This window comes from Heterodontus francisci, chromosome 5 (assembly GCF_036365525.1).
Source record: "Heterodontus francisci isolate sHetFra1 chromosome 5, sHetFra1.hap1, whole genome shotgun sequence".
Taxonomy (NCBI): domain Eukaryota; kingdom Metazoa; phylum Chordata; class Chondrichthyes; order Heterodontiformes; family Heterodontidae; genus Heterodontus; species Heterodontus francisci.
In genome coordinates, this window is record NC_090375.1 from 94,217,497 (window position 1) to 94,244,125 (window position 26,629).

Sequence of the window (26,629 nt, forward strand, 5' to 3'; positions counted from 1 at the left end):
CTCAGGAGCATCAGCAGTGCTATCCGGAATGGTGGCCACTACCGGTACTACAGGAAGCCTAGGACCAGGCTTAGCGCTGGAACTCAGGACCAAAGCTAATTGAGGCAGGGTCGCCAAGGGCAGTCTGGGATGGAGGGGTGGGAAGGGGGGGAATGAGGGCAGGGGTGGGTGTTACCGGGGTGCGGCCTTTTCCGGCAGGGACCCTCCATGGGCCACAGATCGCCCATGAAGGAGGCCTCCCCACCACCAAGCCTGCAGAGAGGCTGCCTTGATTCATTGGGCAACCTCCCAACGTGGCAGAGGGATCCCTGAGGCTGGTTTAATTCCAGTGGCAGCAGAAAGAGGCCCTTAATGGCTACTAATTGATTGGCCACTTAAGGGCCTCAATTGGCATCTGTGGAGGAAGGCCATCTTTGGCCTTTCCCACCCCTGATGTAATCCTGGTGCAACTGAGCCTCCACCATCGCAATTTTATGGGCCCTCCGCCTCCCAGTCCATCTCTGGGGGCGGTGGGGTGTCATAAATTCCACCCACCACATGCAGATCCCGCCTCAAAACTACCCTCTAAAGCACGCACAGCATCTGAGCTGATGTTTGTGATGTTTGGGCGGCACATTGGTGCAGTGGTTAGCACTGCAGCCTCAAAGCTCTAGTGACCCGGGTTCAATTCTGGGTACTGCCTGTGCGGAGTTTGCAAGTTCTCCCTGTGACCGCGAGGGTTTTCACTGGGTGCTCCGGTTTCCTCCCACAACCAAAGACTTGCAGGTTGATAGGTAAATTGGCCATTATAAATTGCCCCTTATAGGTGGGAGGGGAATTGAGGGAAGGTGGGGATGTGGTAGGAATTAATGGGATTAATGTAGGATTAGTATAAATGGGTGGTTGATGGTCGGCACAGACTTGGTAGGTCAAAGGGCCTGTTTCAGTGCTGTATCTCTAAATAAATAGACACATCGAGTGACCGTGTTTCTTTCTCCTCCGTCTCTTCTGCCTCTAGGCCTTCATTCTCCAGCACCATTGCCTGGCTAAGTGGCAGTTCTTGGGTATCTGAAAGCATAGAGGCACAAGGGGAGAGTTGGAGTGAGGGAAGTGGTTGGGAATTGGGGAAAAGCAAGAGGTACATGGTTATACCATCGCAGATTATAAATCATAGATTGCAGGGTGAGAGTGAAGTGGGATGGAAGAAGGTGCATTATGCAGAAACAGATGGTCACCATTGGGGACCACGGCCTCAGTGATGTCAGCTCCAATTATTCCCAGCATCGTCTCCTCCATTAGGTGAGTAGAAGAAGCCACGTTTGCCCTGCTACTGCTGCTGCCTCTGTCAGCCACCTTGTCCTGCAAAAGAGAGGCAAGTGTCAGTGAATGTGGTGCAGTGTGTTTGGTTTATGTGTCTGCCACAGTTGAATAGCTTGCAGTGTGTGCAAGCTGGGTGATGTGAGTTTGCAGCTTCCAGCAGTGCTAAGTGTGTGAAGGTGAAGCAAATGACTGTGAGGGTTGAGTTGCGGTTAATTAAGATTGTTAGTGGACAAGTGAAGGGGGTGTGGAGAATGGAGCAGTGTGTAAGGCTAGTGGTGCAGTTGGTAGGAGATCCCATCTGAGGATGCATTCACTCCTTGACCATTAGTGTGAGTCATTAAACGTCTTTCAGCACTGCTTCAGGACTATACTGCTAGCATTGGCCGCTCAGGCTACCTGCTTCCACTGTCGCCTTAGACTTGTTTGGAGAACCTCCTGGCCTTCTGCGGGAAGGGGACCTCTCCTGTCGACCTTCTGCACCAAGGACTCCAGTGGGGCATCTGAGAACCTTGGAGCTTGCTCTCTGGCCTGGTGCATCATTTCTGTAGCTTCCTCCTGGTCTTCCACTCTTCTTCATGCAGTTTCAGTCTTTGCTGCAGCCAGAATGTGCCTCAATTTTAAGAGGTGCAGTCTGACTTTAAGCAGTGCAGGCTGCCTTTAAATGGTGCTCGCCTCGCAAGAACTTGGGACCCCTTGCTGAGATTTGCAGCCACTCAGCAGCACCTTCAGAGCTGGGCTGCACTCCACAATCATTAGCATTAGCAGGCAGGATTGAGTTTGCATGTTGCCTGTGTTATGGACAGGTGGTAAGGGGTGTGGGTGGTTCCTCCTACTGTTCACCTCCCAATTGACTGCAATCGTGTTTTGTTTAAAATGATGAGTTAGCCCCTGAGTGTTTTTTTAGGGTCAAATAAACAGACAAAAGACAGGTTTTCTCATAGGTTAAACAAAAGATAACTATTTTTATACAATTCCCGAAATGGTCGCAACCTCACTCACGCAACATTCACTCACAGACATACACAAGAATCGATAGAGAGGAAAAGGGTCGGTGGTTTAAAATGAGGTAGGCATTTGTGATTCATGTTAAACCTGTTGAATCTTCAAAGAAGAACAGTCTCATTTAAAGGGGCAAGCCTGGGTGTTTGTAGCCTTGAACTTGTTGAGGTGTTATAGATTTCTGGTGGCTAAGACTCCAAACTGGAGGTGATAGCCACTTTAAGTTCTATGCTGCAGCAAGTTGATGTGTAGAATTAGCATTGGGGTTTCTTCTTTGCCTGGCTGGACTGCTTTCTGTGATGTTGGCTGTGATTTTATGGCCCCCCCCCCCCCCCCCCCCACCGACCGAGGCAGGGAAGGAGGCAGGAGCACGGAGTATCACAGTAGGTGGCAGGAGGCCCCATCGCCAAGCAATCTTCCCGGGGCCAATTGAGGCCCTTAAGTGGCCTATTAATGGCCAATGAAGGGCCTGGTGCCACGCCATTGGGATCTTACCAGCGATGGGTGGAAGGGGGCAGTGGCCTCCAACTTGCGGGGAGGATACCTTGCAGTACGAGGCACCCTCCCTGTGGGCTTGGGAGTCCCTCCCTGTGGGCTTGGGGGCCCCACCTCCGTGGCAATTTGTGGCCCATGGAGGATCCCCACTGGAAACAACTTTACCCCCTGGGATCCACTCCCCCTGGACTTCATGACCACTCCTCCAACCTGCTCACCAGGGCCTTCCGGACTGGCCTTGGCAACCCTGCCTCACCTACCTCTTGTCCGGGGTTCCATCGCTAGGCCTGGGTCCGAAGCCTCTGCAGTACTGAAGTGGTCACCATTCCCAGTGACACTGCCGATACTGCTGAGCTGCTGTCCCTGTGATTGGCCAGCAGCTCATGAAGGCAGGATCCCCATCTTTAAAGGGACAGGTATCCAGTCTTGTGAATCTTTAATTGAAAAGCATAGGAGGATTTCTCCAGGGGACTGCAAAAATCTTCAGCCTGGCACTGGGAGCCCCGCCTCCTATACAAAATCCAACCCATTGTGATCTCCTCTCTCCAGAGGGCTACCTTTTAAGGTCAAAATCCATCACATTAACATTTCTGTTCGTTGACACATGGCCTTCTTCCCTGGTGTAACCACACAATGGACCAGGGCACGGAATCCATGGTTATCTATTGATGTCTGGATGGGTACCATTCTGTTATGATACGGCTACTTCACATCTTCTTTGTCTCAGAAGACCCCATACAATTCAGTAATGTCTTTTGCTGGTTTCAGGACGTGTGTAATTAACACCTCTTAGTCTGGAATGTATCCTTTTGTCTTTTCGAGACAATGAGGCAGTTTTTGAATACACAGGCCAAGTCATCTGACCTTGGGCCATCTTTGCAGCACATTGTGCACTTTTTTTTAAAGGAAAAGTCAATTTCAAGGAATCCACATGAATAAGGTTCTTATCTGAAAAGTTAGGACTATGATGCATCTTTACTGGGCATGACACCACCATCACTTTGAATGGATACGGACTAACCACACAGAGCAATCCCCATGCCAGATTTCAGGGGCTATCCAATGTGTTCTTACCAAAGGAAGGATATATTTGCCTTGCAACAAAAGTTCACTAGATTTATTTTTGGGATGAAGAGCAATTGAGTAGAATGGGCCCATATTCTCTGGATTTTAGAAGAATGAGAGAGGTGAACTCATTGAAATGTATAAAGTTCTTAGATGGCTGAGAGGCTGTAGTCTAGAACATGGGGCAACAGTTTCAGAACAAGGAGCCGGCCATTTCAGACTGAAATGAAAATAAATTTCTCCACTTAGAGGATAGTGAATCTTTGGAATTGTCCACCCCAGAGGGATGTGAATTCTCCATCGATGAGTATATTCAAGACAGAGATGGTTAGATTTTGGGGCACTAAGGGAATCAAGGGATATGGGGATCAGGTGGGAAAGTGGAGTTGATATAGAAGTTCAGCCACGATCTTATTAAATGGCACAGTAGGTTTGAGAGGCTGCTGCTCTTATTTTTTATGTTCTTATGTTTTCAATAATCTCTATTGTCTCCTGTACTTCAACTGTTTTGAATAAGATTGTGAAGAATGATTCACTAGATCTACAATTTAAGCAAAGATGGGAAGAACTCAATTAGTGTTGAGCGATATTTCCACTACATCGCCAGCATTGACAATGTGATACAGATGTGGTATTTTCAAGACTACCTTCTATGAATTCACAGTAATTTGTATTTAATTCAAATTGGTTAACATAGAATCATTTTATACAATGAAATACATAAAACAGTCAATAGCATACAGTCATTCAAACAGCTTCTGATGTAGTAAGTGTGAGGTAATGCATGTTCAAATATAACAGCAGTAATGACACTCTGAATGGAAGTAGGTTTAATGCTGGGGAAGAGCAGAAGGACTTTAGGGTACAAGTTCACAGAACACTAAACATTCATAACAAAGTAGACGAACTGATAACGCACATTGAAGTAAATTAATATGATCTGAAAGCCATTACGGAGACGCGGCTTCAGAATGACCAGGACGGGGTCCTGAATATCGAGGGGTATGTGACATTCAAGAAGAATAGAAAACTAGGTAAAGGTGGAGGGATAATCAAGGATGATATTGGTGCAATAGTTAGAGATGACCGTGGTTCAAGAGGTCAGGATGTAGAATTGGTTTGGGTGGAGATGAATAGTAGGGGAAAGAAGCCACTGGCGGGAGTGGTCTACAGGCCCCCTAACGGTAATCACAATGTAGGACGAAATATACAAGAAGAAATATTGGGTGCTAGTGATAAAGGGATGGCAATAATTATGAATGATTTTAATCTACATATAAACTGGAAAAATCAGATTGGCAATAGTAGCCTGAATGAGGAGTTCATAAAATGCTTTCGAGATAATTTCTGAGAGTAGCACATTCTGAAACCAACGAGAGAGCAGGTTATGTTAGACTTGGTATTGTGTAATGTGACAGGATTAATTAATGACCTCAGCCAAAGGCACCTCTAGGTAGCAGCGACCACAATATGATTGAATTTTACATCCAGTTTGAAATAGAGGAGAGGCTTGAAGACTAGTATTTTAAACTTGAAAAAGGGCAAATCTGTGGGCATGAAAGCTGAGCTAGCTAAAGTGAACTGAGTTACTAGGCTTGGAGATAGATCAGTAGAGAAGCAGTGGCAGATTTTAAGGGGATATTTCAGAATACTCAGAATAAGTATATTCCTACTGGAAAGAAAAATTCTCAGGGGAGAACCCACCATCCGTGGTTAACTAAAGAGGTTAAGGAAAGCATCAAACTTAAGGAAAAAGGATATCATTGCGCAAAGATGAGTGGCCCTTCAGATGATTGGTCAGAATATAAAGAACACCAGAGAATAATTTAAAGGTTAATCAGGAGAAAGAAATTAGAGTATAAGAGGAAGCTAGTGAGAAATGTAAAAACAGATAGCAAGAGTTTTTATAGGTATTTAATAAACAAAAGAGTTAGTAAAGTGAGTGTTGGTCCTCTAGAGAGTGAGAATGGGAGTTAATAATAGATGATAAGGAAGTGGTGGATGAAATGAACAAATATTTTGCTTCTGTTTTCACAGTAGAGGATACAAAAAATATTCCGGCAAAAGATGTAAATCAGGAGGTGGAAGGAAGAGAGGAAAGGAGAAGGACTTGGTGGATGATGAGCCTAGGGAAGGGAGTGCAGATAGTCTCAGTCATCTCATTATCAAAAAGGAGGTGGTGTTGGGTGTCTTGCAAAGCGTTAAGGTAGATAAGTCCCCAGGGCCTGATGGGATTGACCCTAGAATACTGAGGGAGGCAAGGGAAGAAATTGCTGGGGCCTTGACAGAAATCTTTGCATCCTCATTGGCTACAGGTGAGGTCCCAGAGGACTGGAGAATAGCCAATGTTGTTCCTTTGTTTAAGAAGGGTGGCAAGGATAATCCAGGAAATTATAGGCCGGTGAGCCTTACGTCAGTGGTAGGGAAACTATTAGAGAGGATTCTTCGGGACAGGATGTACTCCCATTTGGAAACAAACGAACTTATTAGCGAGAGACAGCATGGTTTTGTGAAGGGGAGGTCGTGTCTTACTAATTTGATTGAGTTTTTTGAGGAAGTGACAAAGATGATTGACGAGGGAAGGGCGGTGGATGTTGTCTATATGGACTTTAGTAAAGCCTTTGACAAGGTCCCGCATGGCAGACTGGTGCAAAAGGTGACGTCACACGGGATCAGAGGTGAGCTGGCAAGACGGATACAGAACTGGCTCGGTCACAGAAGACAGAGGGTAACAGTGGATGGGTGTTTTTCTGAATGGAAGGATGTGACTAGTGGTGTTCCGCAGGGATCAGTGCTGGGACCTTTGCTGTTTGTAGTATATATAAATGATTTGGAGGAAAATGTAGCTGGTCTGATTAGTAAGTTTGAGGACGACACAAAGGTTGGTGGAGTTGCAGATAATGATGAGGATTGTCAGAGGATACAGCAGGATATAGATCGGTTGGAGACTTGGGCGGAGAAATGGCAGATGGAGTTTAATCCGGACAAATGTGAGATGCATTTTGGAAGGTATAATGCAAGTGGGAGGTATACAGTAAATGGCAGAACCCTTAGGAGTATTGACAGGCAGAGAGATCTGGGCGGACAGGTCCACAGGTCACTGAAAGTGGCAACGCAGGTGGATAAGGTAGTCAAGAAGGCATACGGCATGCTTGCCTTCATCGGTCGGGGCATAGAGTATAAAAATTGGCACGTCATGTTGCAGCTGTACAGAACCTTAGTTAGGCCACACTTAGAATATTGCGTGCAATTCTGGTCGCCACACTACCAGAAGGATTTGGAGGCTTTGGAGAGGGTACAGAGGAGGTTTACCAGGATGTTGCCTAGTCTGGAGGGCGTTAGCTATGAGGAGAGGTTGGAAAAACTCGGATTGTTTTCACTGGAACGATGGAGGTGGAGGGGCGACATGATAGAGGTTTACAAAGTTATGAGCGGCATGGACAGAGTGGATAGTCAGAAGCTTTTTCCCAGGGTGGAAGAGTCAGTTACTAGGGGACATAGGTTTAAGGTGCGAGGGGCAAAGTTTAGAGGGGATGTGCGAGGCAAGTTTTTTACACAGAGGGTGGTGAGTGCCTGGAACTTGCTGCCAGGGGAGATGGTGGAAGCAGATACGATAGCGACGTTTAAGAGACATCTTGACAAATATATGAATAGGAAGGGAATAGAGGGATATGGGCCCCGGAAGTGCAGAAGGTGTTAGTTTCGGCAGGCATCAAGATCGGCGCAGGCTTGGAGGGCCGAATGGCCTGTTCCTGTGCTGTACTGTTCTTTGTTCTTTGAAATTGGTGAAATTACAATCACCAGGGAAGTGGTGCTGACCAAACCGATGGAGTTGTGGGCTGACAAGTCCCCGGGTTCTGATGGGCTTCATCCTAGGGTCTTAAAAGAGGTGTCTAATGATGTAGTAGATGCATTGGTGTTAATTTTTCAAAATTCGCTAGATTCTGGAAAGGTTCCATCAGACTGGAAAGTAGCAAATATAACCCCTCTATTCAAGAAAGGGGTGGGGGGAGGCAGAAAACAGGTAACTATAGGCCGGTTAGCTTGATGTCTGTCTTGGGGAAGGTGTTGGAATCGATCATTAAGGAGGTTGTAGCTGGGCACTTAGAAAAATTCAAGCTAATCGGGACTAGTCAGCATGGTTTTGTGAAAGGGAAATTATGTATAACCAATTTGTTGGAGTTCTTTGAAGGGGTGACATGTGCTGTGGATAAAGGGGAACTCATTGACGTACTGTACTTGGATTTCCAGAAGGTATTTGACAAGGTGCCACATAAAAGGTTATTGTGCAAAGTAGGAGCTAATGGTGTAGGGGGTAACATATTAGCAAGGATAAGCAGATTAGCTGGCTGGCAGAAAATAGAGAGTATGCATAAATCGGTCCTTTTCTGATTGGCAGGATGTGACGAGTGGAGTCCCGCAGGGGTCTGTGCTGGGGCCTCAACTTTTTACATATTATATCAATGACTTGGATGAGGGGAGCGATGGCACAGTAGCTAAATTTGTAGATGACACAAAGATAGGTAGGAAAGTATGTTGTGAAAAGGACATAAAGAGGTTGCAGACCGATATAGCTAGGTTGAGTGAGAGGACAAAAATCTGGCAGATGGAGTATAATGTGGGAAAATGTGAAGTTCTTCACTTTGGCAGGAAGAATAAAAATGCAGAGTATTGCTTAAATGGAGAACAACTGCAGAACTCCGAGATGTAGAGGGATCTAGGTGTTCTAGTGCAGGAGTCACAAAACGTTAGTATGCAGGTACAGCAAGTAATAAAGAAGGCTAAATGGAATGCTATCCTTTTATTATGAGAGGAATTGAAAATAAAAGTAAGGATGTTATTCTTCAGTTATACAGGGCATTGGTGAGACCACATCTTGAATACTGTGTGCAGTTTTGGTCTCCTTATTTAAGGATGTAAATGCATTGAAGGCGGTTCAGAGTAGGTTTACTAGATTGATACCTGGAATGAGCGGGTTGTCTTATGAGGAAAGGTTGGACAGACTGGGCTTGTTTTCACTGGAGTTTAGAAGAGTGAGGGGAGACTTGATTGAAGTATATAAGATCCTGAACAGTGGATGTGGAGAGGATGTTTCCTCTTGTGGGTGAGTCCAGAACTGGGGGAACCATTTTAAAATTGGGGGTCGCCCTTTTAGGACAGAGATGAGGAGAAATTTTTTCTCTCAGAGGGTTGTGCGACTTTGGAACTCTCTGCCTCAGAAGGTGGTGAAGGCAGGGTCATTGAATATTTTTAAGGCGGAGGTAGATAGATTCTTGTTAGGCAAAGGAATCAATGGTTATTGAGGGTAAATGGGAGTGTGGAATTTGAGACACAAACAGATTAGCCATGATCTTATTGAATGGCGGAGCAGGCTCGAGGGACCGAATGGCCTATTTCTGCTCCTAATTCGTATGCTGGTATGTAAAGACAGCAAAAGCAGTTCGATAAAAAGAAATGCTGCTACTTGAAAATTTTCCACAAAATTTTCAATTCTATTGTAAATGAATTCTTTGGCTCACTTTATTGGTTTAAATCATGTGTTAAATTTTTAAAATTTCATTTTCGTTTGGCCAAAACCCATTTTTGGGTCAAGTACTATTAATGGCAAAATTGGATAATGGATGCTCTTAAACATTAACTGTTTAAAGGGAATAATCAGAAGAAATTATAATGTGTGGCAAAATCAATATTGCCTGTTTTACACCATAATCAAAAGTCAAATTTACCCCCCAATTATATTAGTTTGCATTAAAAACAAGAAATGCTGGAACCACTCAGCAGGTCTGGCAGCATCTGTGAAAAGAGAAGCAGAGTTAACGTTTCGGGTCAGTGACCCTTCTTTGGTTTGCATTACTCCTGAATAACTTGAGAGGCATAAAAACTGCAGACCAACAGCTGTTGTATTTTTTTACTGCTAATGCCCCAAATGGAATTCCCGCAATCAGGAGGAAACAAAGTGCATGCATCATTTGAAAGTGCAAAGGAATCCGTTATGGTGCCTCCTCTCGGGGGTCTCACTGCAGAATCCTCCTCTGGAAGTTGCTTTGCAATTATGTCAAAGTTGCTATATAAATGTGCCCTTAGTTATAGTAATGGTGTCTTTAATACATGATTAACAGACAATGTGAACACCGTAATATACTTGCCCACACTCTGGGTAACATTCAAAAAATCTGATGGAAATTATATGCTGATAATGTAGTAGCTGAGACTGCCATAAATTGCCACCAGAGGAAGTCATAATCAGTAGCAATAAAATGAAGAAAACAAAATCTGGAGAATTTGGGAAGTGTTCAAGGAATAAATATATCAGTTCAGTTGGAATGCAGTGGGAATCAACATTAGGATAGATGTCAAGATCTTAGGGAGGAGGTTTACTAGAATGGTACCAGTGATGTGGGACTTCAATTACGCAGCAAGACAAGAGAAACTGGAATCATTCTCCTGAGAGCAGAGAAGATTGAGGGGAGAATTAATAGAGCTGTTCAAAGTCACGAAAGGTTTTGATAAAGTAACTGAGGAAAAGCTGTTTTAAATAGCAGAAGGGTCGATAACCAGAGGTGATTGGCAAAAGAAGCAGAGGTGAAATGGGATGATCTGGAATGCACTGCCTGAAATGGTGGTGGAAGCAGAATCAATAACAACTTTCAAGACAAAATTGGATAAATGTATGAAGGGGAAAAATTTGCAGGGCTATGGGGAAAAGGCAGGGAATTGGGACTGATTGGATAGTTCTCTCAAAGAGCCAGCACAGGCACCATGGGCTGAATGGCCTCCTTCTGTGCTGTATCATTCTGTGATTCTATATAGCCTTTTAAAAGAAATACAAATAATAGCATGTGAATGCTCAGTGAAGCTCCTTTTTGCATCATTTTAATGAAGATGTTAAACCACTTAAAGTAGTAGACAAATGAATTCCATTTGAAGGTTAGTCATTCATTTACTAATATTTTCGTAACATTTTAAGGTCAGAGGGCTTTTTTTTTGGTTATGAAATTATTCAGTCCTTTAGAACAAACTTTAGGGTGAAATCCATTAGAACATCTGAAGCATTTTACTGAGTTTTCAGACTGAGAGTAGGAAGCTTCTAGAGCTAAAATAAAAGCAAAATACTGCGGATGCTGGAAATCTGAAATAAAAACAAGAAATGCTGGAACCATTCAGCAGGTCTGGCAGCATCTGTGGAAAGAGAAGCAGAGTTAACGTTTCGGGTCAGTGAACCTGCTTCGGTTCCGAAGAAGGTTCACTGACCCGAAACGTTAACTCTGCTTCTCTTTCCACAGATGCTGCCAGACCTGCTGAGTGTTTCCAGCATTCCTTGTTTTTATTTAAGCTTCTAGAGCTATTTTGTCACATTAAACTGTTTAGTTATGGGCAAATTATTAATTTGTCTTACATAAGATTGTACTTTGTAACAGTATCATTGAGCATAATAAGCATTGCAAATGTATAAGATATAGCTAAAACATAATTATAAACTATGGTTCCTGTGCCTTCTTAGGCCTTCAAGACCGCCTCCTAACATGAATGACACAATGTTCTCCCATTCAGTAATAACCTCAGGAAGCCCCAGCCCTAACAAGAGGTAAGTCAATCTGTTCTATGCATCTTTAAAAGGTAAAAATAAAGTAAAAACAGTTAAAGCTATTGTGTAAGGAAGATACTATTCAGTTCTCTTTGTAATAAGCATGGCTGACCAATTCTCTTTGTGGTAAGCATACTTCAGTTGAAATTAATTGTGCAAATGTTTTGTTATCCATAAGTAGCATAAAAGGCTAATGGGTTTATTAGGGTAGAATTGATGATTTTTGATAAACAGTAACAAAAATGCTCGCAAGAATTGCATAACAAAAACGTTGTAATGTAACTTAATAGCAAAAACATTTACATTTGCAAGCTCTAAATTCACAAAAAAGTTGTGTTTGATCGAATATATTCATGTGACCCCCATTTTGAATTTAACATGATGCGTCAGTATTCCAAAGGTGCTTGGACATGTAGTTTATTGTTACAAATTAATTTAACATTGCAAAACAATTTGAGATTATTAATGTTATAAGTAATTAATTAAACTTCACTGAAGAAAAGCCAAAAACTTTTTCATTGGAACTAACCTTACTGTGAATATCTTTTAATTTAACATGACAATTTACAGACTCAGAAAATGTTGCTTTTCCTCGCTAATTATCAAAACTGTTAAACTCTCAGTATTTTTGCAGTAAAATTTTAAGTCTGTCATGTCTTTCATGTGCCACACACCTTTCCATTACTGAGAAAGTAAACAAGTTGAACTACTTCCAGTGCTGTCCTAGTGCTAAAGGTACTCTGTGTGATAGGAGGTGCCTTTATTCTTTTTTTTTTAAATTCTCTCTCCCTGTTAACCAGTCTCCAAATTATTCTAAAGCATGTGCAAGATTAGGAATTCACAGTGGAAAATCATGGACACAAGTTCATGCAGTTTGAGATAGTCAAAATGTTTGGAAACAGGAAAACGTCCATTCGTTCCAATACACCTTTGAGCAGTTCTCAACTCTCCACATAGCTGTCTTTGTGCCATATTTCTTAATTGCCTTCTGTTACAACCAGGTGAGGAAGGGATCTAGGGCTCCCCTCTCAGCATTTTCCTGGTTTGGCCGTAACAGAGTTTAACTTTTAAAACAGTGTTTTTAGCTTCCCCTCAGTGAGTCCTTGCTCACTGCTCTCCAATTGTAATTGCAAAGAAATTAACCAGACTGGTTTTCTCAGATTTAAACAAGAAAGGTGTAAGTTTATTAACCTTAAAACTCTAACTCAGTTAAGATTACTAAAAATACGTGATGCAACGATGCTAGCATGCATACGCGATAAAAACACACGCAAATACAGACAGAGGTGGAGAAAGAATTAAAGGGGAAAGGTTTGAAGTAACAGATGGAGTTCAGTTACTGGTTTTGGGTTGGATGTAAAGTCTTTGATTGAAGTTACATTTTGCAGTTCTTGTTGGGGCCCAGTGCACACTTTCAAACTTGTTTCGCTTGTCTTCTGTCTTGAGGCTTAAGTTACTTCCGTGGATCCCTGGAACTTCGCAGGAGAGAGAGAGAGAGTACTCTCTTCTTGAAGTTCAATTGCAGTCTGTTCCTTTCTGTGTCAGGCACAATTCAAAAAGCCCCATGTGACTATCTCCCTGTTTGAAACAGACTCTCCTGCGAGGTTTGTGGATTCCTCCAAGCTTATCAGACACTCTAAGTGGCAGGGTGGAATGCTGGCTCATACACATTCAATGACTCTCAATGTCTCTTGATGATCACGATTGACAAAATCCATCTGGCTAATTGAATCAGCCCATTGTCTCTCCATGCAACTGTCTTTTAGAATGCAAATGTGCAGCCATGTTTTCAGCCACTGTTCTGTGGTCTTATTAAAACAAGTTATCTTCAATGTCCAGTAAGTGTTCAAATAATGTTCCATATGACAAAATTAATATGCCTCATTTTGGCAGGTGTGGTTTCCGTCACTCCGTCTCTCAAAAGAAGGAAAACTGTTGTGCCTACTGAATCCATTTATACTATTTGCTTAAGTGGTATTCACATGTCATTTAAATCACAAGTCTTTTTTTTCATTTATTCATTCACGGGATGTGGGCCAGCATTTAATGCCCATCCCTAATTGCCCTCGATAAGTTGGTGGAGAGTTGCCTTCTTGAACTACTGCAATCCATGTGGTACAGGTACTTCCACAGTGCTGTTAGCGAGGGAGTTCTAGGATTTTGACACAGCAATGATGGAGGAACAGCAATATATTTCCAAGTCAAGACTCCTAACTCCTAAAAGCTTGAATAATGCATAATTTTTTTTTAAAAAGAAAAGCTAAGCTTTGCTCCACACAAGTGCCTGCTGATTATAGAACTTCACAAATAGTGACTTCCAAAACTGAAGCTGGACCAAATATTCTATATTCATATTCCTATGTATGTAGGTGGTGGTGTTGCTGTGCACCTGCTACATTTGTCTTTCCATGTGGTAGAGGTCACAGGTTTGGGAGGTGCTCTTGAAGAGGCCTTGGAGAACTGCTGCAGTGCAGATGGTACACACTATCGCCACATTGCACTGGTGGTGGGAGGAGTGAATGTTTAAGGTGGTGGATGAGGTGCTGATCAAATGGGCTGATTTGACCTGGATCGTATCAAGCTACTTGAGTGTTGTTGGAGTTGCACTCATCCAGGCAAGTGGAGTGTGTTCACTCACATTCCTGACTTGTGCCCTCTAGAGTCATAGAGTCATTATGGCAGAGAAGGACGTCATTCGGCCCATTGAGTCCATGCCAGCTCTCTGTCGAGCAATCTAATCAGTCCCATTCTACTGTTCTATTCCCGTAGCTCTGCAAGATTATTTCCCTCAAGCACCCATATAATTTCCTTTTGAAATCATTCATCGTCTCCACTTCCACCACCCTAGTAGGCAGCAGGTTCCAATTCATTACCGCTCGCTGCGTAAAGAAAGTTCTTCCTCATATCCCCCTTGCGTCTCTTGCCCAAAACCTTAAATCTGTGACCACTAGTCCTTGTACCGTCAGCTAATGGGAACAGCTTTACTTTGTTTACTGTATCTAAACCTGTCAGAATCTTGTACACTTTCTTTCAAATTTCCCCTCAATCACCTTTGCTCCAAGGAGAACAACCCCAGCTTCTCCAACCTACCGTTGTAGCTAAAATCTCTCATCCCTGGAACCATTCTGCTAACTCTCCTCTGCACCCTCACAACGACCCTCACATCCTTCCTACAGTGTGGTGACCAGAACTGGACGCAGTACTCTAGTTGTGGCCTAATCAGAGCTTTAGAAAGGTTCAGCATAACTTCCATTCTTTTGTACTCAGTGCCTCTATTTATGAAGCCCAATCCCATACGCTTTGCAAAATACTCTCTCAGTATGTCCTGCTACCTTCAAAGATTTATGCACATGAACCCCCAGATCCCACTGTCCTTGTACACTCTTTAGAACTGTACCATTAAGTCTGTATTGCTCTTCCTACGCCTTCTGTCAAAATGTATCACCTCACACTTGTCTATTAAATTCCATCTGCCACTTGTCTGCCCATTCTGCCAGCCTATCTATGTCCTGTTGCAGGCAATTGGTATCATCCTCACTGTCTGCCACACCTCCAAGTTCAGTATCATTGGCAAATTTTGAAATTTTAATCTGTATTCCAATATCCAGTCATTTATATATATCAAAAAACCAGTGGTCCTAGCACTGAACCTTGGGAGAACACCACTGTCAACTATCCTCCAGTCTAAAACCAACCATTCACTGCGACTCACTGTACTCTGTCCTTAAGCCAATTTTTATCCAATCTGACACTGAATCTTCTATTACATGAGCCTCAGTTTTGTTGACCAGCCTTTTATGTGGTACTTTGTAGGTTGTGGAAAGTCTCTGGGGAGTCAGGAAGAGACTCATGCCCATCCTCTGACCTGCTGTTGTAACCAAAGTATTGTTGAGGCAGGTCCAGTAAAGTTTCTGGTCAATGATAACCCCCAGGATGTTGATGGTGGAGGATTCGACCATGATAATGCCAGTGAATGTCAAAGAGAAGTGGTTAGACTCTCTTTTGTTAGTCATTGGCGGACACTTGTGTGCCGTGAATATTACTTGCCACCCATGAGCCCAAGCTTGGATATTGTTCAGGTGTTGTTATTTGAGGTCATGGATTGCTTCATTATTTGAGGAATTGTGAATGGAAGTGAACACTCTGAAATCATCAATGAACATCTCTACTACTGACTTTGTGATGGAGGTAAGGTCATTGATGAAGCAGCTGAAGATGGTTTGGGACAAGCACACCACCCTGAGGAACAACTGCAATGATGTTCTGGGGCTGACATGATTGGCCTCCAACAACAACAATCATTTTGCTTTGTTCTAGGTATCAGTCCAGCTAGTGGAGAGTATTCCCCCTGATCCTCATTGACTTCAATTTTATTTGCACACCTTGATGTCACACTCCATCAAATGTGGCCTCGAGGTCAAGGGCAGTTACCCTCACCTCATTTTTGGAATTCAGCCCTTTTGTTCATGTTTAGCCCAAGGCTGTAATGAGGTCTGGAACTGAGTAATCCTGACAGAACCCCAATTTAGCACTGGTTAGCAGGTTCCTGGTAAGTGCTGCTTGATAGCGCTGTTGGTGACACTTCCATCACTTTGCTGATGATTGCGAGACTGAGGGGGCAGTAATTGACCAAATTGGATTTGTCCTGCTTTTTGTGGAAAGGACATACCTCAACAATTTTCCACTTTGTTGGGTGGATGCCAGTGTGTTAGCTGTACAACAACAGCTTAAATAGAGGCACAGCTAGTTCTGAGAGCATAGGTTTTCAGCACTTCAGCTGGGGATTTGTTGGAGCCTATAGCCTTTGCTGTATCCAGTGTACTCAGCTGTTTCTTGCCATCAACGTGGAATGAATTGAATTGGCTGAAGTCTGGCATTCATGATGGTGGTGTCCTCAAGAGGAAGGAGAGATGAGTCACTCACTGCTGGCTGAAGATGATTGCGAATGCTACAGCCTTGCCTTTTGCACTCATGTACTGGGCTCTGCCATCGTTGGGGATGGCGATGTTCACGGAGGTGCTTCCTCCCATTCGTTGTTTAATTGTCCACCATTGCAAACCGGATCTGGAAGGACTACAGAGCTTTGATCTGATCTGTTGTGGGGTTGCTTACCTCTGACTTTAGCATGCATGGAGTCCTGTGTTGTAGCTTCATCAAATTGGTACCTTATTTTTAGGTGTTGCTTCTGACATGCTCTTCTACACTCTTCAGTAAACCAGCTTTGGTCATCCGGTTTAATGGTAATGGTATGAGGGATATGCTGGGTCATGCGTTTACAAATTTTGATATGTTATAATTCTGCTGCTGCTGATGGCACACAGCATCTTATGGAAGCCCAGTTTTGAGCTACTAGACCTGTTCTGAATCGTTTAGCATAGTGGTAGTGCCACTCAACACAATGGACGTTGTCCTCAGTATGAAGACGGGTCTTCATCTCCACGGTGACTGCACGCTTCTATCAATACTGAATTCGGTAGATGCATTTGCGAAAGGTAGAAGGGTGAGGATGAGGTCAGGTATGTTTTTCTAACTGTCTTCCACAGGACCAGTCTGGCAGATATGTCCTTCAGGACTTGGCCACTTCAGTCAGTAGTGTATTACCAAGCCACTCTTGGTGATGCACATTAAGGTCCCCCACCCAGAGTATATTCTTTGTTGTTGCTACCCTCAGTGCTTCTTCCAAGTGTGTTCAACACAGAGGAGTACTGATTCATCAGATGAGGGAGGATGGTAGGTTTAACCAGCAGGAGTTTTCCTGGTCTATTTTTGATCTGATGCCATGAGACTTCAAGGCGTCTGGCATCAATGATCAGAACTCCCAGGGCTATTTGCTCCTAATTGTGTATCATTGTGCCACCACCTCTGGTGGTCTGTCCTGCTGATGGGACAGGACAAACCCAGGGATGATGATGGAGGAATCCAGGATGTTGGCTGAAAGGCGCGATTCTGTGAGTATGTCTGTGTCGTTCTTGACTACTTTGTAGGACAGCACTCCCAATTTTGGCACAAATCCCCACACAGTAATAAGGTGGACTTTGCAGGGTCGACTGGGCTGGGTACACCTTTGTTGTGTCCAAGTCCGATGCGTAGGTCGATGCCGGGTGGCTTGTCGGTTTTATTCATAACATACTTTGTCACAGCAATTTGATACAACTGAATGACTAGGCCATTTAAGAGTCATTCAGAGTCTACAGATCATTAGCGCAGGCTTCTGGATTCCTAGTCCAGTCGCATAACTGCTACCGTACCCACTATTAATTTTTGCACAAAAGATATCCATTGTAACTTCCCTTTATTCTCATAACTTCCAAATGTTTAATGTATCTGTCCTGCTAATTGGAACCCTTTCCCATAGTGAGCAATTCACACAGATCCATCTTTTGGTACAGTGCATTATACTCCAATGTGCTTTGTCACCTTGCCTCTTTATGCACTACCATTTATTTAATTAAAACTTAAGTAAATAAAGTTTCACAGCACTTGGCCTAATTTATCCAATAACATTAGTTACTGCATAGATTGCTGCACTGTCCAATATCTTTTTAAAAAATTCTTTCTTGTGATGCGGGCGTCGCTGGCAAATCCAGCATTTGTTGCCCATCCCGAATTGCCCTTGACAACTGAGTGGCAGTTAAGAGTCAACCACATTGCTGTGGGTCTGGAGTCACATGTAGGTCAGACCAGGTAAGGATGGCAGATTTCCTTCCCTAAAGGACATTAGCAAACCAGATGGGTTTTTACAGCAATTGATGACAATTTCATAACACCATTCCTAGACTGGGTTTCAATTCCAGATTTTTATTAATTGATTGAATTTAAATTCCACCAGCTGCCGTGGTGGGATCTGAACCCATGTCCCCAAGGCATTAGCCTGGGCCTCTGGATTACTAGTTCAGTGACATTACCACAAGCAACCTTCTCCCCCTAAATCTGATCTAGCTTACTTTTTGCTATGCCCCTTCTACAGCAGAACCAAAATTATACTCATGGCCCCTTGTTTAAGTTCCTAGGTGACTGCTCCGCTCCCTAATCCAGCATTACAACCTTCTCCATACTATGTTCCTTTGAATCCAGCCTCCTATGAATCTCCCCACCCTTTGCTGTGCCATTGCCTTTCGTTCCTTTCAGCTGCTCTGGAATTTCCTCCCTAAACTCGTCCACCTCTTCACCCCCTTGTCCTCCATTAACACCCTCCTTAAAGTCCACCGCTTTAATCAAATTTTTGGTCACATCTCCCAATACTTTTCCTTTAGCATAGCATCCATTTTTTGCTCTATGCTTCTATGTTAAAAGCACTTTGGAAATGCGAGTTATCGTTTTCATCACACATCCTTTCTGTGGATATTTATTAATCTACTTACAATATTGCTGAAAATTGTTAATTATGTAGCAAAGAATTTAGTGGAGTTTTAATTATGTTTCTCCACATAATAGACTGAAGTGATTAATTTACAATCTCCATTACATCTCACCTATGTTATCATGAAATAGATTATGGGTCATACATAAAGTATGTAAAGCAAAGATTAACCAGAGCAGTTCTATGGATACCTGTTTATTCAAACCTGCCCTGTCAGGGATTTTTTGCACAGCAGGAACAGAGAGAGAAAATATATTTTAAAAATCATAGGAAGAAGCAATGTTGTACTGTCCTATTTTAATAATTCCTGGAAAATTCTTCACAATAAGGACCTAAAGGAAACTTAAAGGAGTTCTGAAGAGGGGTCACTGACCTGAAACGTTAACTCTACTTCTCTCTCCACAGATACTGCCAGACCTGCTGAGTATTTCCAGCATTTCTTGTTTTTATTACTTGAAGGAAACATGGCCAAAAAGAGAAAATAATATAATGGATGTCAAAAAAGTAGAGAGAAAGCCTATTAATGCATCTGCAATCATTCCAAATTTGCTTATGGTGGTCTTGCTTATTTCATATTTTAAACTAGTTCAACTGCAGTCAAAACAAGTTCTAATGTGCAGTTTTATAAGTGGAGCATACAGTTGGACAAGCATTACTTAATGTGGTGTATTTGTACTGTTACTCAGACTTGCTTATTTTAATGTTTTACAGAACATTTGTTTTTACATAGTAACTGTATATTGTAAAAATGTATTAGTTATGTTGTAAAGTAATACTGCATGTTTAAAAATGAGTGATTAAGTGTTGAAGGATGTACTATCAGGATAGCAAAGCAAAGAAAATTGCAATGTTCTGTATTCTTCAAAGTAACATATAAATAATTGATCTTTCTACATGTTTTCTTACCATTGTGTATTTAAACCGTCCATGTAAATGACTAAAATAAAAATAAAATAGTGCAGATGCTGGAAATCATAAAAAAAACAAAGTGCTGGAAAGACGCAGTAGGTCTGGCACATCTGTGGAGAGAGAAACAGAGTTAACATTTCAAGTTGATGACCTTTCATCAGAACTGGCAAAAGTTAGAAATGTAATAGGCTTTGAGCAAGTGAAGGGGGCAGGGTAGAAAAACAGCAAAAGGGAAGGTGTGTGATAGGGCGGAGGACAGGAGAGAGTAAATGACAAAGATGTCATGGAATAAAAGACAAAGGGAGTGCTAATAGTAGTAGTAAAAGACAAAGCATTAGTCCAGAGAATGGCAGAATAATGAACAGCTCTGTCTGAAAGCAATATTTAAGAAAGGCACATGGTTTAAAAAATGAATAAATAAATAAGTAGATAAAATTTAAAAGAAAAATGGCAGTCACGCTCTGAAATTGTAAAACTCAACATTGAGTTCAGAAGGCTGTAGAGTGCCTAATCAGAAGATGAGGTGCTGTCCTTCAAGCTTGCATTGAGCTACATTGGAACACTGTAGCAGGCCAAAGACAGACATGTGGGCAAGAGAGCAGGGGTGCAAATTAAAATGGCAAACAACTGGAAGCTCAGGGTTATGCTTACGGATTGAGCGGAGGTGTTCGCAAAGCAGTCACTCAATCTGCGTTTGGTCTCCCCAAAGTAGAGGGTACCACATTGTGAGCAGAGAATACAGTATACTAAATAGAGAGAAGTGCAAGTACATTGCTGCTTCACCTGAGAGGAGTGTTTGGGGCCTTGGATTGTGAGGAGAGACGAGGTAAACAGGCAGGTGTTGCACCTCCTGCGATTGCATGGGAAGGTGCTGTGGCAAGAGGATGAAGTGTTGGGGTGATGGAGTAGTGGACCAGGGTGTCGCAGATTAAATGGTCCCTTCAGAATCTTGACAGGGGAAGTGAGGGGAAGAGATGTTTGGTGTAGGTGACAGAAATGGTGGAGGCTGATCCTTTGGATGTGGAGGCTGATGGGGTGGAAAGTGAGGACAAGGGGAACGCTGTGACGGCTCTGGGAGGGAGGGGAAGGGGTGAAGGCAGAAGTGTGGGAAATGGGTCGGATACGGTCGAGGGCCCTGTCAACCACAGTGGTGGGGGGGGGGGGAATCCTTGGTTGAGAGAAAAAGACTTATCAGAAGCAATGTTTTGGAAGATTGCATCATCAGAACAGATGCCCTAGACCGTGTTTGACGTTAGTGCCTTTATAAAACATTTTTATGGTGCACAGACTGGGTTTCTGTGATATGTGTAAAATTTCCATCTTGTTGGAATTAATGTTTTGTACAAATTGTATTGAATTGGATTGGTTTTAGAGTCACAGTATGAAACCAAACATAAACTGTGGCATTAATCTATATATATGCCAGCTAGAAGGCAATTCATAAATAGATTAATGAAAGGGCTAATTAGGATTTGAAGTATTTTATTTATACAACAGCACAGTTTTAACCCAGTATTTTCCTAAGTATTACTTTTACAAGCATTTGTTCTAAAACAAATTATTTTAATCTTGTAAATATGGGTCCTGTGCTATATAAAATGTAGATGATACTGCATGGAGGGGGTCAGAGAACAGAACACCAAGACTGGATTTCTGTTCTATAATTCAGTGTCATCCTTCTAATATTTTCCTGTTATTTCTTATTGTTGGCTATGTTTTCTTCCAATTGCTAATATTATTTAAAAAGAAGTAATTGTGAGTATAAAAGAAGGATTTAATACTTGTGCTAACGACTTTTCTCATTTTTTCTTTCTCTTCAAATCAGGTGATGCAGTTCCTTGCAGAATCCTGTGAGATTCAGTATTCCAAATATATAACATATTTAGTTTGCTCTCTTCTAGTGCAAAGATGGATTTGTGCTAAAAGAGCATATTTCTTCTATTTAAACTACAGTGCTGATACTTTTTATGATCTTTGATTTTTAAGGTTTGCACCCAGTCACAATTTTTTTCAGAAAAATATATCCATTAAAGCAATCCTCAAGATTTCCATGATTTTGTATAACTTTGTGAGCTCCAAGGGCTCACAGTAAAATGGTTTGTATGCTTATGTAATGTTGAGACATCAGAAAAGCTTAACAAAACACAATATCAGTATTAAACATCTGCACAAATTACATTGTCAGACATACAGCTTGATTGTCATTTGATATAATTTAACATGCGATTTTTGTTTTTGCTTTTACATTCTTTTTAAGAATGTCTATGGATAATAATTTTGGATGGCATTTTAACATTCTGTTTATTGTAAGAAAGATTTCCAAGTTTTAACCCTATTTAGACACCGCATAGATATGAATTCAGCATGTTCATTACTTAAGGTGCATTGCTACAGATGTTGGCTTAAGTGCATTTTCCCACATTGGGCAAAGTCTCACAAGCTCGTTAGTGTCTAATGCATAAAAACAATATGCTAACTTTAACTTGGTAAATTCAGTTATTAAAATTCATTGGGTACTTAATTGAAGCCTCATTGCTTAAGTGTTAACAAATGGAAATATCAAGCTTTATGTCTGACAATGTAATTTGTGCAGATGTTTAATACTGATCTTGTGTTTTGTTGCGCTTTTCTGATGTCTTAACATTACATAAGCAAACTATTTCACTGCGCCCAAGGGGTCACAAAGTTATACAAATTCATGGTAATATTAAGGATTGCTTTAACTGATATATTTTTCTGAAATAAATTTCCACATCCCACATATAATCACAGTCTGCAAAATAAATTGTTTCCTGTTTTCTAAATCAATTACCCTTTATCCTTGGTTTAACTTATTCAGGTTACTAGATGGAATGAATGATGAACATACTATCATTCAGCTGTATGTAAATGAGCTTATGAACAACTCACGGTCAGTAACTGAGACCAAACTTTGATCTTATTGAATAGTATCTGATAGTAAGCCGACTGCTTTATAGAATGTATTTAGTCAATTTAGATTGCATTAGTGCTTGGTCTGTGAGTTTAACAATTAATATGAGTATCTTTTTTATTAACTTGAGATAACATAGCTTTCTAATTACTGTTACATTATCTAACAAATGTGGAAAAGGAACACCTTGTCAAAATACCATGTGATATAGGAAACCATGTTCAAAAATACTATACAATCTGAAAGGGTCAAATAATTTTGCAGCTAATCTGGTAAAAATTTTACAGAACAATTGAGTACTCCTGCAGTCTTAAAAATAAATATATTTTATAGGTTTAATGCTCCAAAATATCAAAATATCATTGAATATTCTTGAAAGGAAGGAATTAAGGATTGCTTCATCCAAATCTTTTTTAATTGGAGCAATTAGAATACATGCATCCCTTTAAAGGTAGAATGATAGCAAAGAGCAATTGTTTATCAGTACCATGGAATGATGGGATGTTGGTTCCAGCGCTTCCCATAGGGAGCGAAACAGAGCCTTGCAGACTCTTGGCCACTTGCTCACCTGAAGAATGGTGCATGGAATGTGGGAAATAGTAACAAAGGCTACATAAACTTCGCAATGTGCAAGTGTCCATCCAGTGTAGGGACGCACCCACTGGTAGCTTGCAATATATTTAACAATTTATCACATACAGAAATAGTGAAATACATCTTAATATGTAATTATCAGCAAAATGGGGAATTCAGCATTTTGCACATGAAGATGTTAATTTCACACTGTGTACCCCTGCTTATTTGGATAATGTGTTTCAATTCATACATACCCCTGTTCATTTGGATAGTATGTTTCAACTCGTACGTGGATTCATAGTATTGTTAATGAACTAACATTGCTCAGTCGTTCTGGTACTTGTTTTACTGTCTCAAAGAATGTCCGCTGTCTCTGTTGTGAGTAATCAAACCAAATGTTCACCTTGGCTTTATTGCTCATCTCAGTGACAAGTCTGTTAACAATTTTGATGATTAAGAGATTAAACATCAGTTTACACAGGTCTTGCATGATTTCTTTACCTCAAAGGGAACTTTCAGTATTAATTGATAGGTTTACAAATGTTTAAACCCACACTCTGCCGCTTGCTTATTAGTTTGGTTAACATTCTTCCTACATTTATAAATGAATAAGAAGATGTGATACTCTCACTGTCGGGACTGTAGAATTGTCATAAGTAACAAGAGTTTATATGTATATATTGACAGCTAACGCCAGATAAAGCAAAGGAAATGACATTTAATATTTAAATATTAATCTGATCTCATGCTTTGTGAATTAGTTCCCTAAATGTCTGTCTGTATTGTCTAAAGATTGAATCCTTGCAAAAGGATTACCTTAATTGTCTGAATAGGCGATGAAGAACGTTTCCTGGGGGCTTGTTAGAGATTTAATCAAAATAATAGAACCTAGCTCTTTCCTTTTGGTCTCGAGCTTTATCTGTAGTTTTGAATATGCATAAATCTGTAGTTTTGATAAAAAATATGGCAGTTGCTTGCCTGGTATGTAGAAATGAATTGCTGCATATTTACAGTTGATACACATGCAATTGTAATTAATGATTCATGCCATGAAAAATAAATAAAATACAAATAACACCTATAAGAGACAAAGGAACCAAAGTTCATGGATGGGGGAGGATGTATATAGAGCAGGTCAACCATGTGAGAGGAGACTAGATCTGGGATCCAATTCAGATTGAGCAGGATTTGGCTCTATTTCCACTCCATCCTGAATTCCTATTGAGTGGGTGGGCAAGGGATAGTTCCACCGGTCCACTTAAATGTAGGCTGATACCTAGGGAGTGTGCCTAGACACATTTTCAGGCTACTCCAGGAGTTCTGCCCAATGTGCCATCTAACAGGCCCATAGGACTTCTATCTCTTTATACCCAAAAGCTAGAGTAGGTCCCATACTGGGCTTTTGGAAAGTCCCAAGACTGATTAAAACAAAGATAATTGATCACAGAGGGGACTGCTTACCTTTTCAAATGATGGCTGTTTGCTTGCTGAGGAACATTGTGAAACATTATGGCCCTTTGCTGGATTTCAGTGTCCTTGTAGGAGTGTCAGGTGCAACACCGACCTCCGCCTCTCCTCAGACTGGGACTCTGTTGCACCTCTGATCAAATTTCACTTTCAAAATTTGAAAAAGGCTAATGGAATGTTTGCTTTTATATCTAGAGGAATAGAATACAAGGGGGTAGAAGTCATGTTAAGCTATATAAAGCCCTAGCTAGACCACACCTGGCGTACTGCTCACAGTTCTGTGCATCACACCTCAGGAAGGATATATTGGCCTTGAAGGGAGTGCAGCATAGATTTACTAGAATGATACCTGGACTCCAAGGGTTAAGCTACAAGGAGAGATTTAACAAACCAGGATTGTATTCTGTGGAATTTAGAAAGTTAAGGGTTGAGTAAATTGGGATAAATTATTTCCACTAGTCGGGGAGTCTAAGACTACGGGGCATAGTCTAAAATTTAGAGCCAGATCTTTCAGGAGTAAAATTAGGAGACACTTCTTCATGCAAAGGGTGGTAGAAGTTTGGAATTCTCTTCAGCATATGGCAATTCATGCTTGGTCAACTGTTAATTTTAAAACTGATATTGATAGATTTTTGTTAACCAAAGGTATTAAGGGATGTGGGACAAAGGCAGGTATGTGGAGTTAGGCCACAGATCAGCCATGGTCTCATTGAATGATGGAGCAGGCTCGAGGGGCTAAATGGCCAACTCCTGTTCCTTTGTTCCAAGATGGAGCACAGTCAGCAGAGAGGGGAATCTGTATGCAGAAGGAGGAAGAGATGGAGGATTCTCAACAGAAGATCCTAACCACCAAGGGTCTTCAGAGAGCTCTTTTTCCTACGGAGAGCACTTTTCCTACCTCCATCTCAGTCAGGAGCAGTGACTGAGGCACCTAAGTGACGAAACTGCCATTTAGTACAACCCGACCTGCCACCACAAAGCAGGGTGAGGATGGCACTTCCAGTGGCTGTTAAGATCACTGTGACCCTAAACTTCTGCACCAAAGGATCCTTCCAGGTGGCAGCAGGTGACATTTCCAACATTTCACAGTTCGGCATGCATCATTGCATCAGGGATGTGACCAAGAGAAGGAGAGGGGATGTCATAGCCTTTTCCTTAACCAGAGGAAAGCAGGAGGAACAAGCATGTGGCTTTGCCAGGCTAGCGGGATTCCCAATCAAGCAGGGAGCCATCGACTTGATGCATACGGCCCCACATATTAACAGTAAGATGTACTGCAATTGCAAAGTGCTATGACTTTATGAACATGCAGTTGGTGTGTAACCATGTGCATAACGTCCTGGCAGACAATGCATCCTGCGGCAGACAGCCATACCTGCCATAAATACAGAAAGTGCTGGAAATACTCAACAGTTCTGGCAGCATCTGTGGAGAGAGAAGCAGAGTTAACATTTCAGGTCTGTGACCTTTCGTCAGAACTGACCTGAAATGTTAACTCTGCTTGTCTGTCCACAGATGCTGCCAGACCTACTATTTCCAGCACTTCCTGGTTTTATTTCAGATTTCCAGCGTCGCAGTATTTTGCTTTTATTATAGCCATACCTGCCATCTTTGAGCCACTTCAAAGAACCAAAGGCTGGATGCTGGATGACAAGGAAGACCTGCTTTACTCCCCTCTGCCACCTGACCACGTGTGGACAGGATATTGACTATGAGAGCCATGCTGCCACCAGGAACATTGTGGAGCAAACCACTGGCTTCCTGAAACGACGGTTCCACTGCCTGGACTGCTCAGGAGAAGCTCTCCAGCACTCGCCGGAGTATGTCTCAAGATCATGGTGGTCTTCTGCATCTGCCACAGGCTCGCTCTCAAGCTGTCGAATGGCAGCTTACCAGGAGGAGGCATCTGGGACCCCTTCGTTCCAGCAGACTGTCCGTGAGC

The 26,629-nt window shown here is 42.0% G+C and overlaps 1 protein-coding gene and 1 long non-coding RNA gene across 11 annotated transcripts in view; one reads left to right on the top strand and one right to left on the bottom strand.

Annotated features, from left to right (window-relative positions):
- The window catches only part of dtna (dystrobrevin, alpha), a 437,687-nt gene that overhangs the window by 293,679 nt on the left and 117,379 nt on the right, over window positions 1-26,629 (top strand). For 8 of the 9 annotated variants that reach the window (XM_068031788.1, XM_068031787.1, XM_068031789.1 and 5 more), the window contains exon 10: window positions 11,360-11,443. In XM_068031788.1, coding sequence (XP_067887889.1) covers window positions 11,360-11,443 — 84 coding nt within the window. Of the gene's footprint in view, window positions 1-11,359; window positions 11,476-26,629 lie in introns of all 9 variants that reach the window. The other variant, XM_068031795.1, reaches the window with a different exon arrangement.
- The window catches only part of LOC137369962 (uncharacterized), a 45,212-nt gene that overhangs the window by 12,402 nt on the left and 6,181 nt on the right, over window positions 1-26,629 (bottom strand). Inside the window, exons 2-4 of one of the 2 annotated variants that reach the window (XR_010975053.1) lie at window positions 24,682-24,878; window positions 19,710-19,822; window positions 19,177-19,255 (exon numbers count right to left, since the gene is read on the bottom strand). This is a non-coding gene — a long non-coding RNA (uncharacterized lncRNA). The remainder of the gene's footprint in view (window positions 1-19,176; window positions 19,256-19,709; window positions 19,823-24,681; window positions 24,879-26,629) is intronic. The other variant, XR_010975052.1, reaches the window with a different exon arrangement.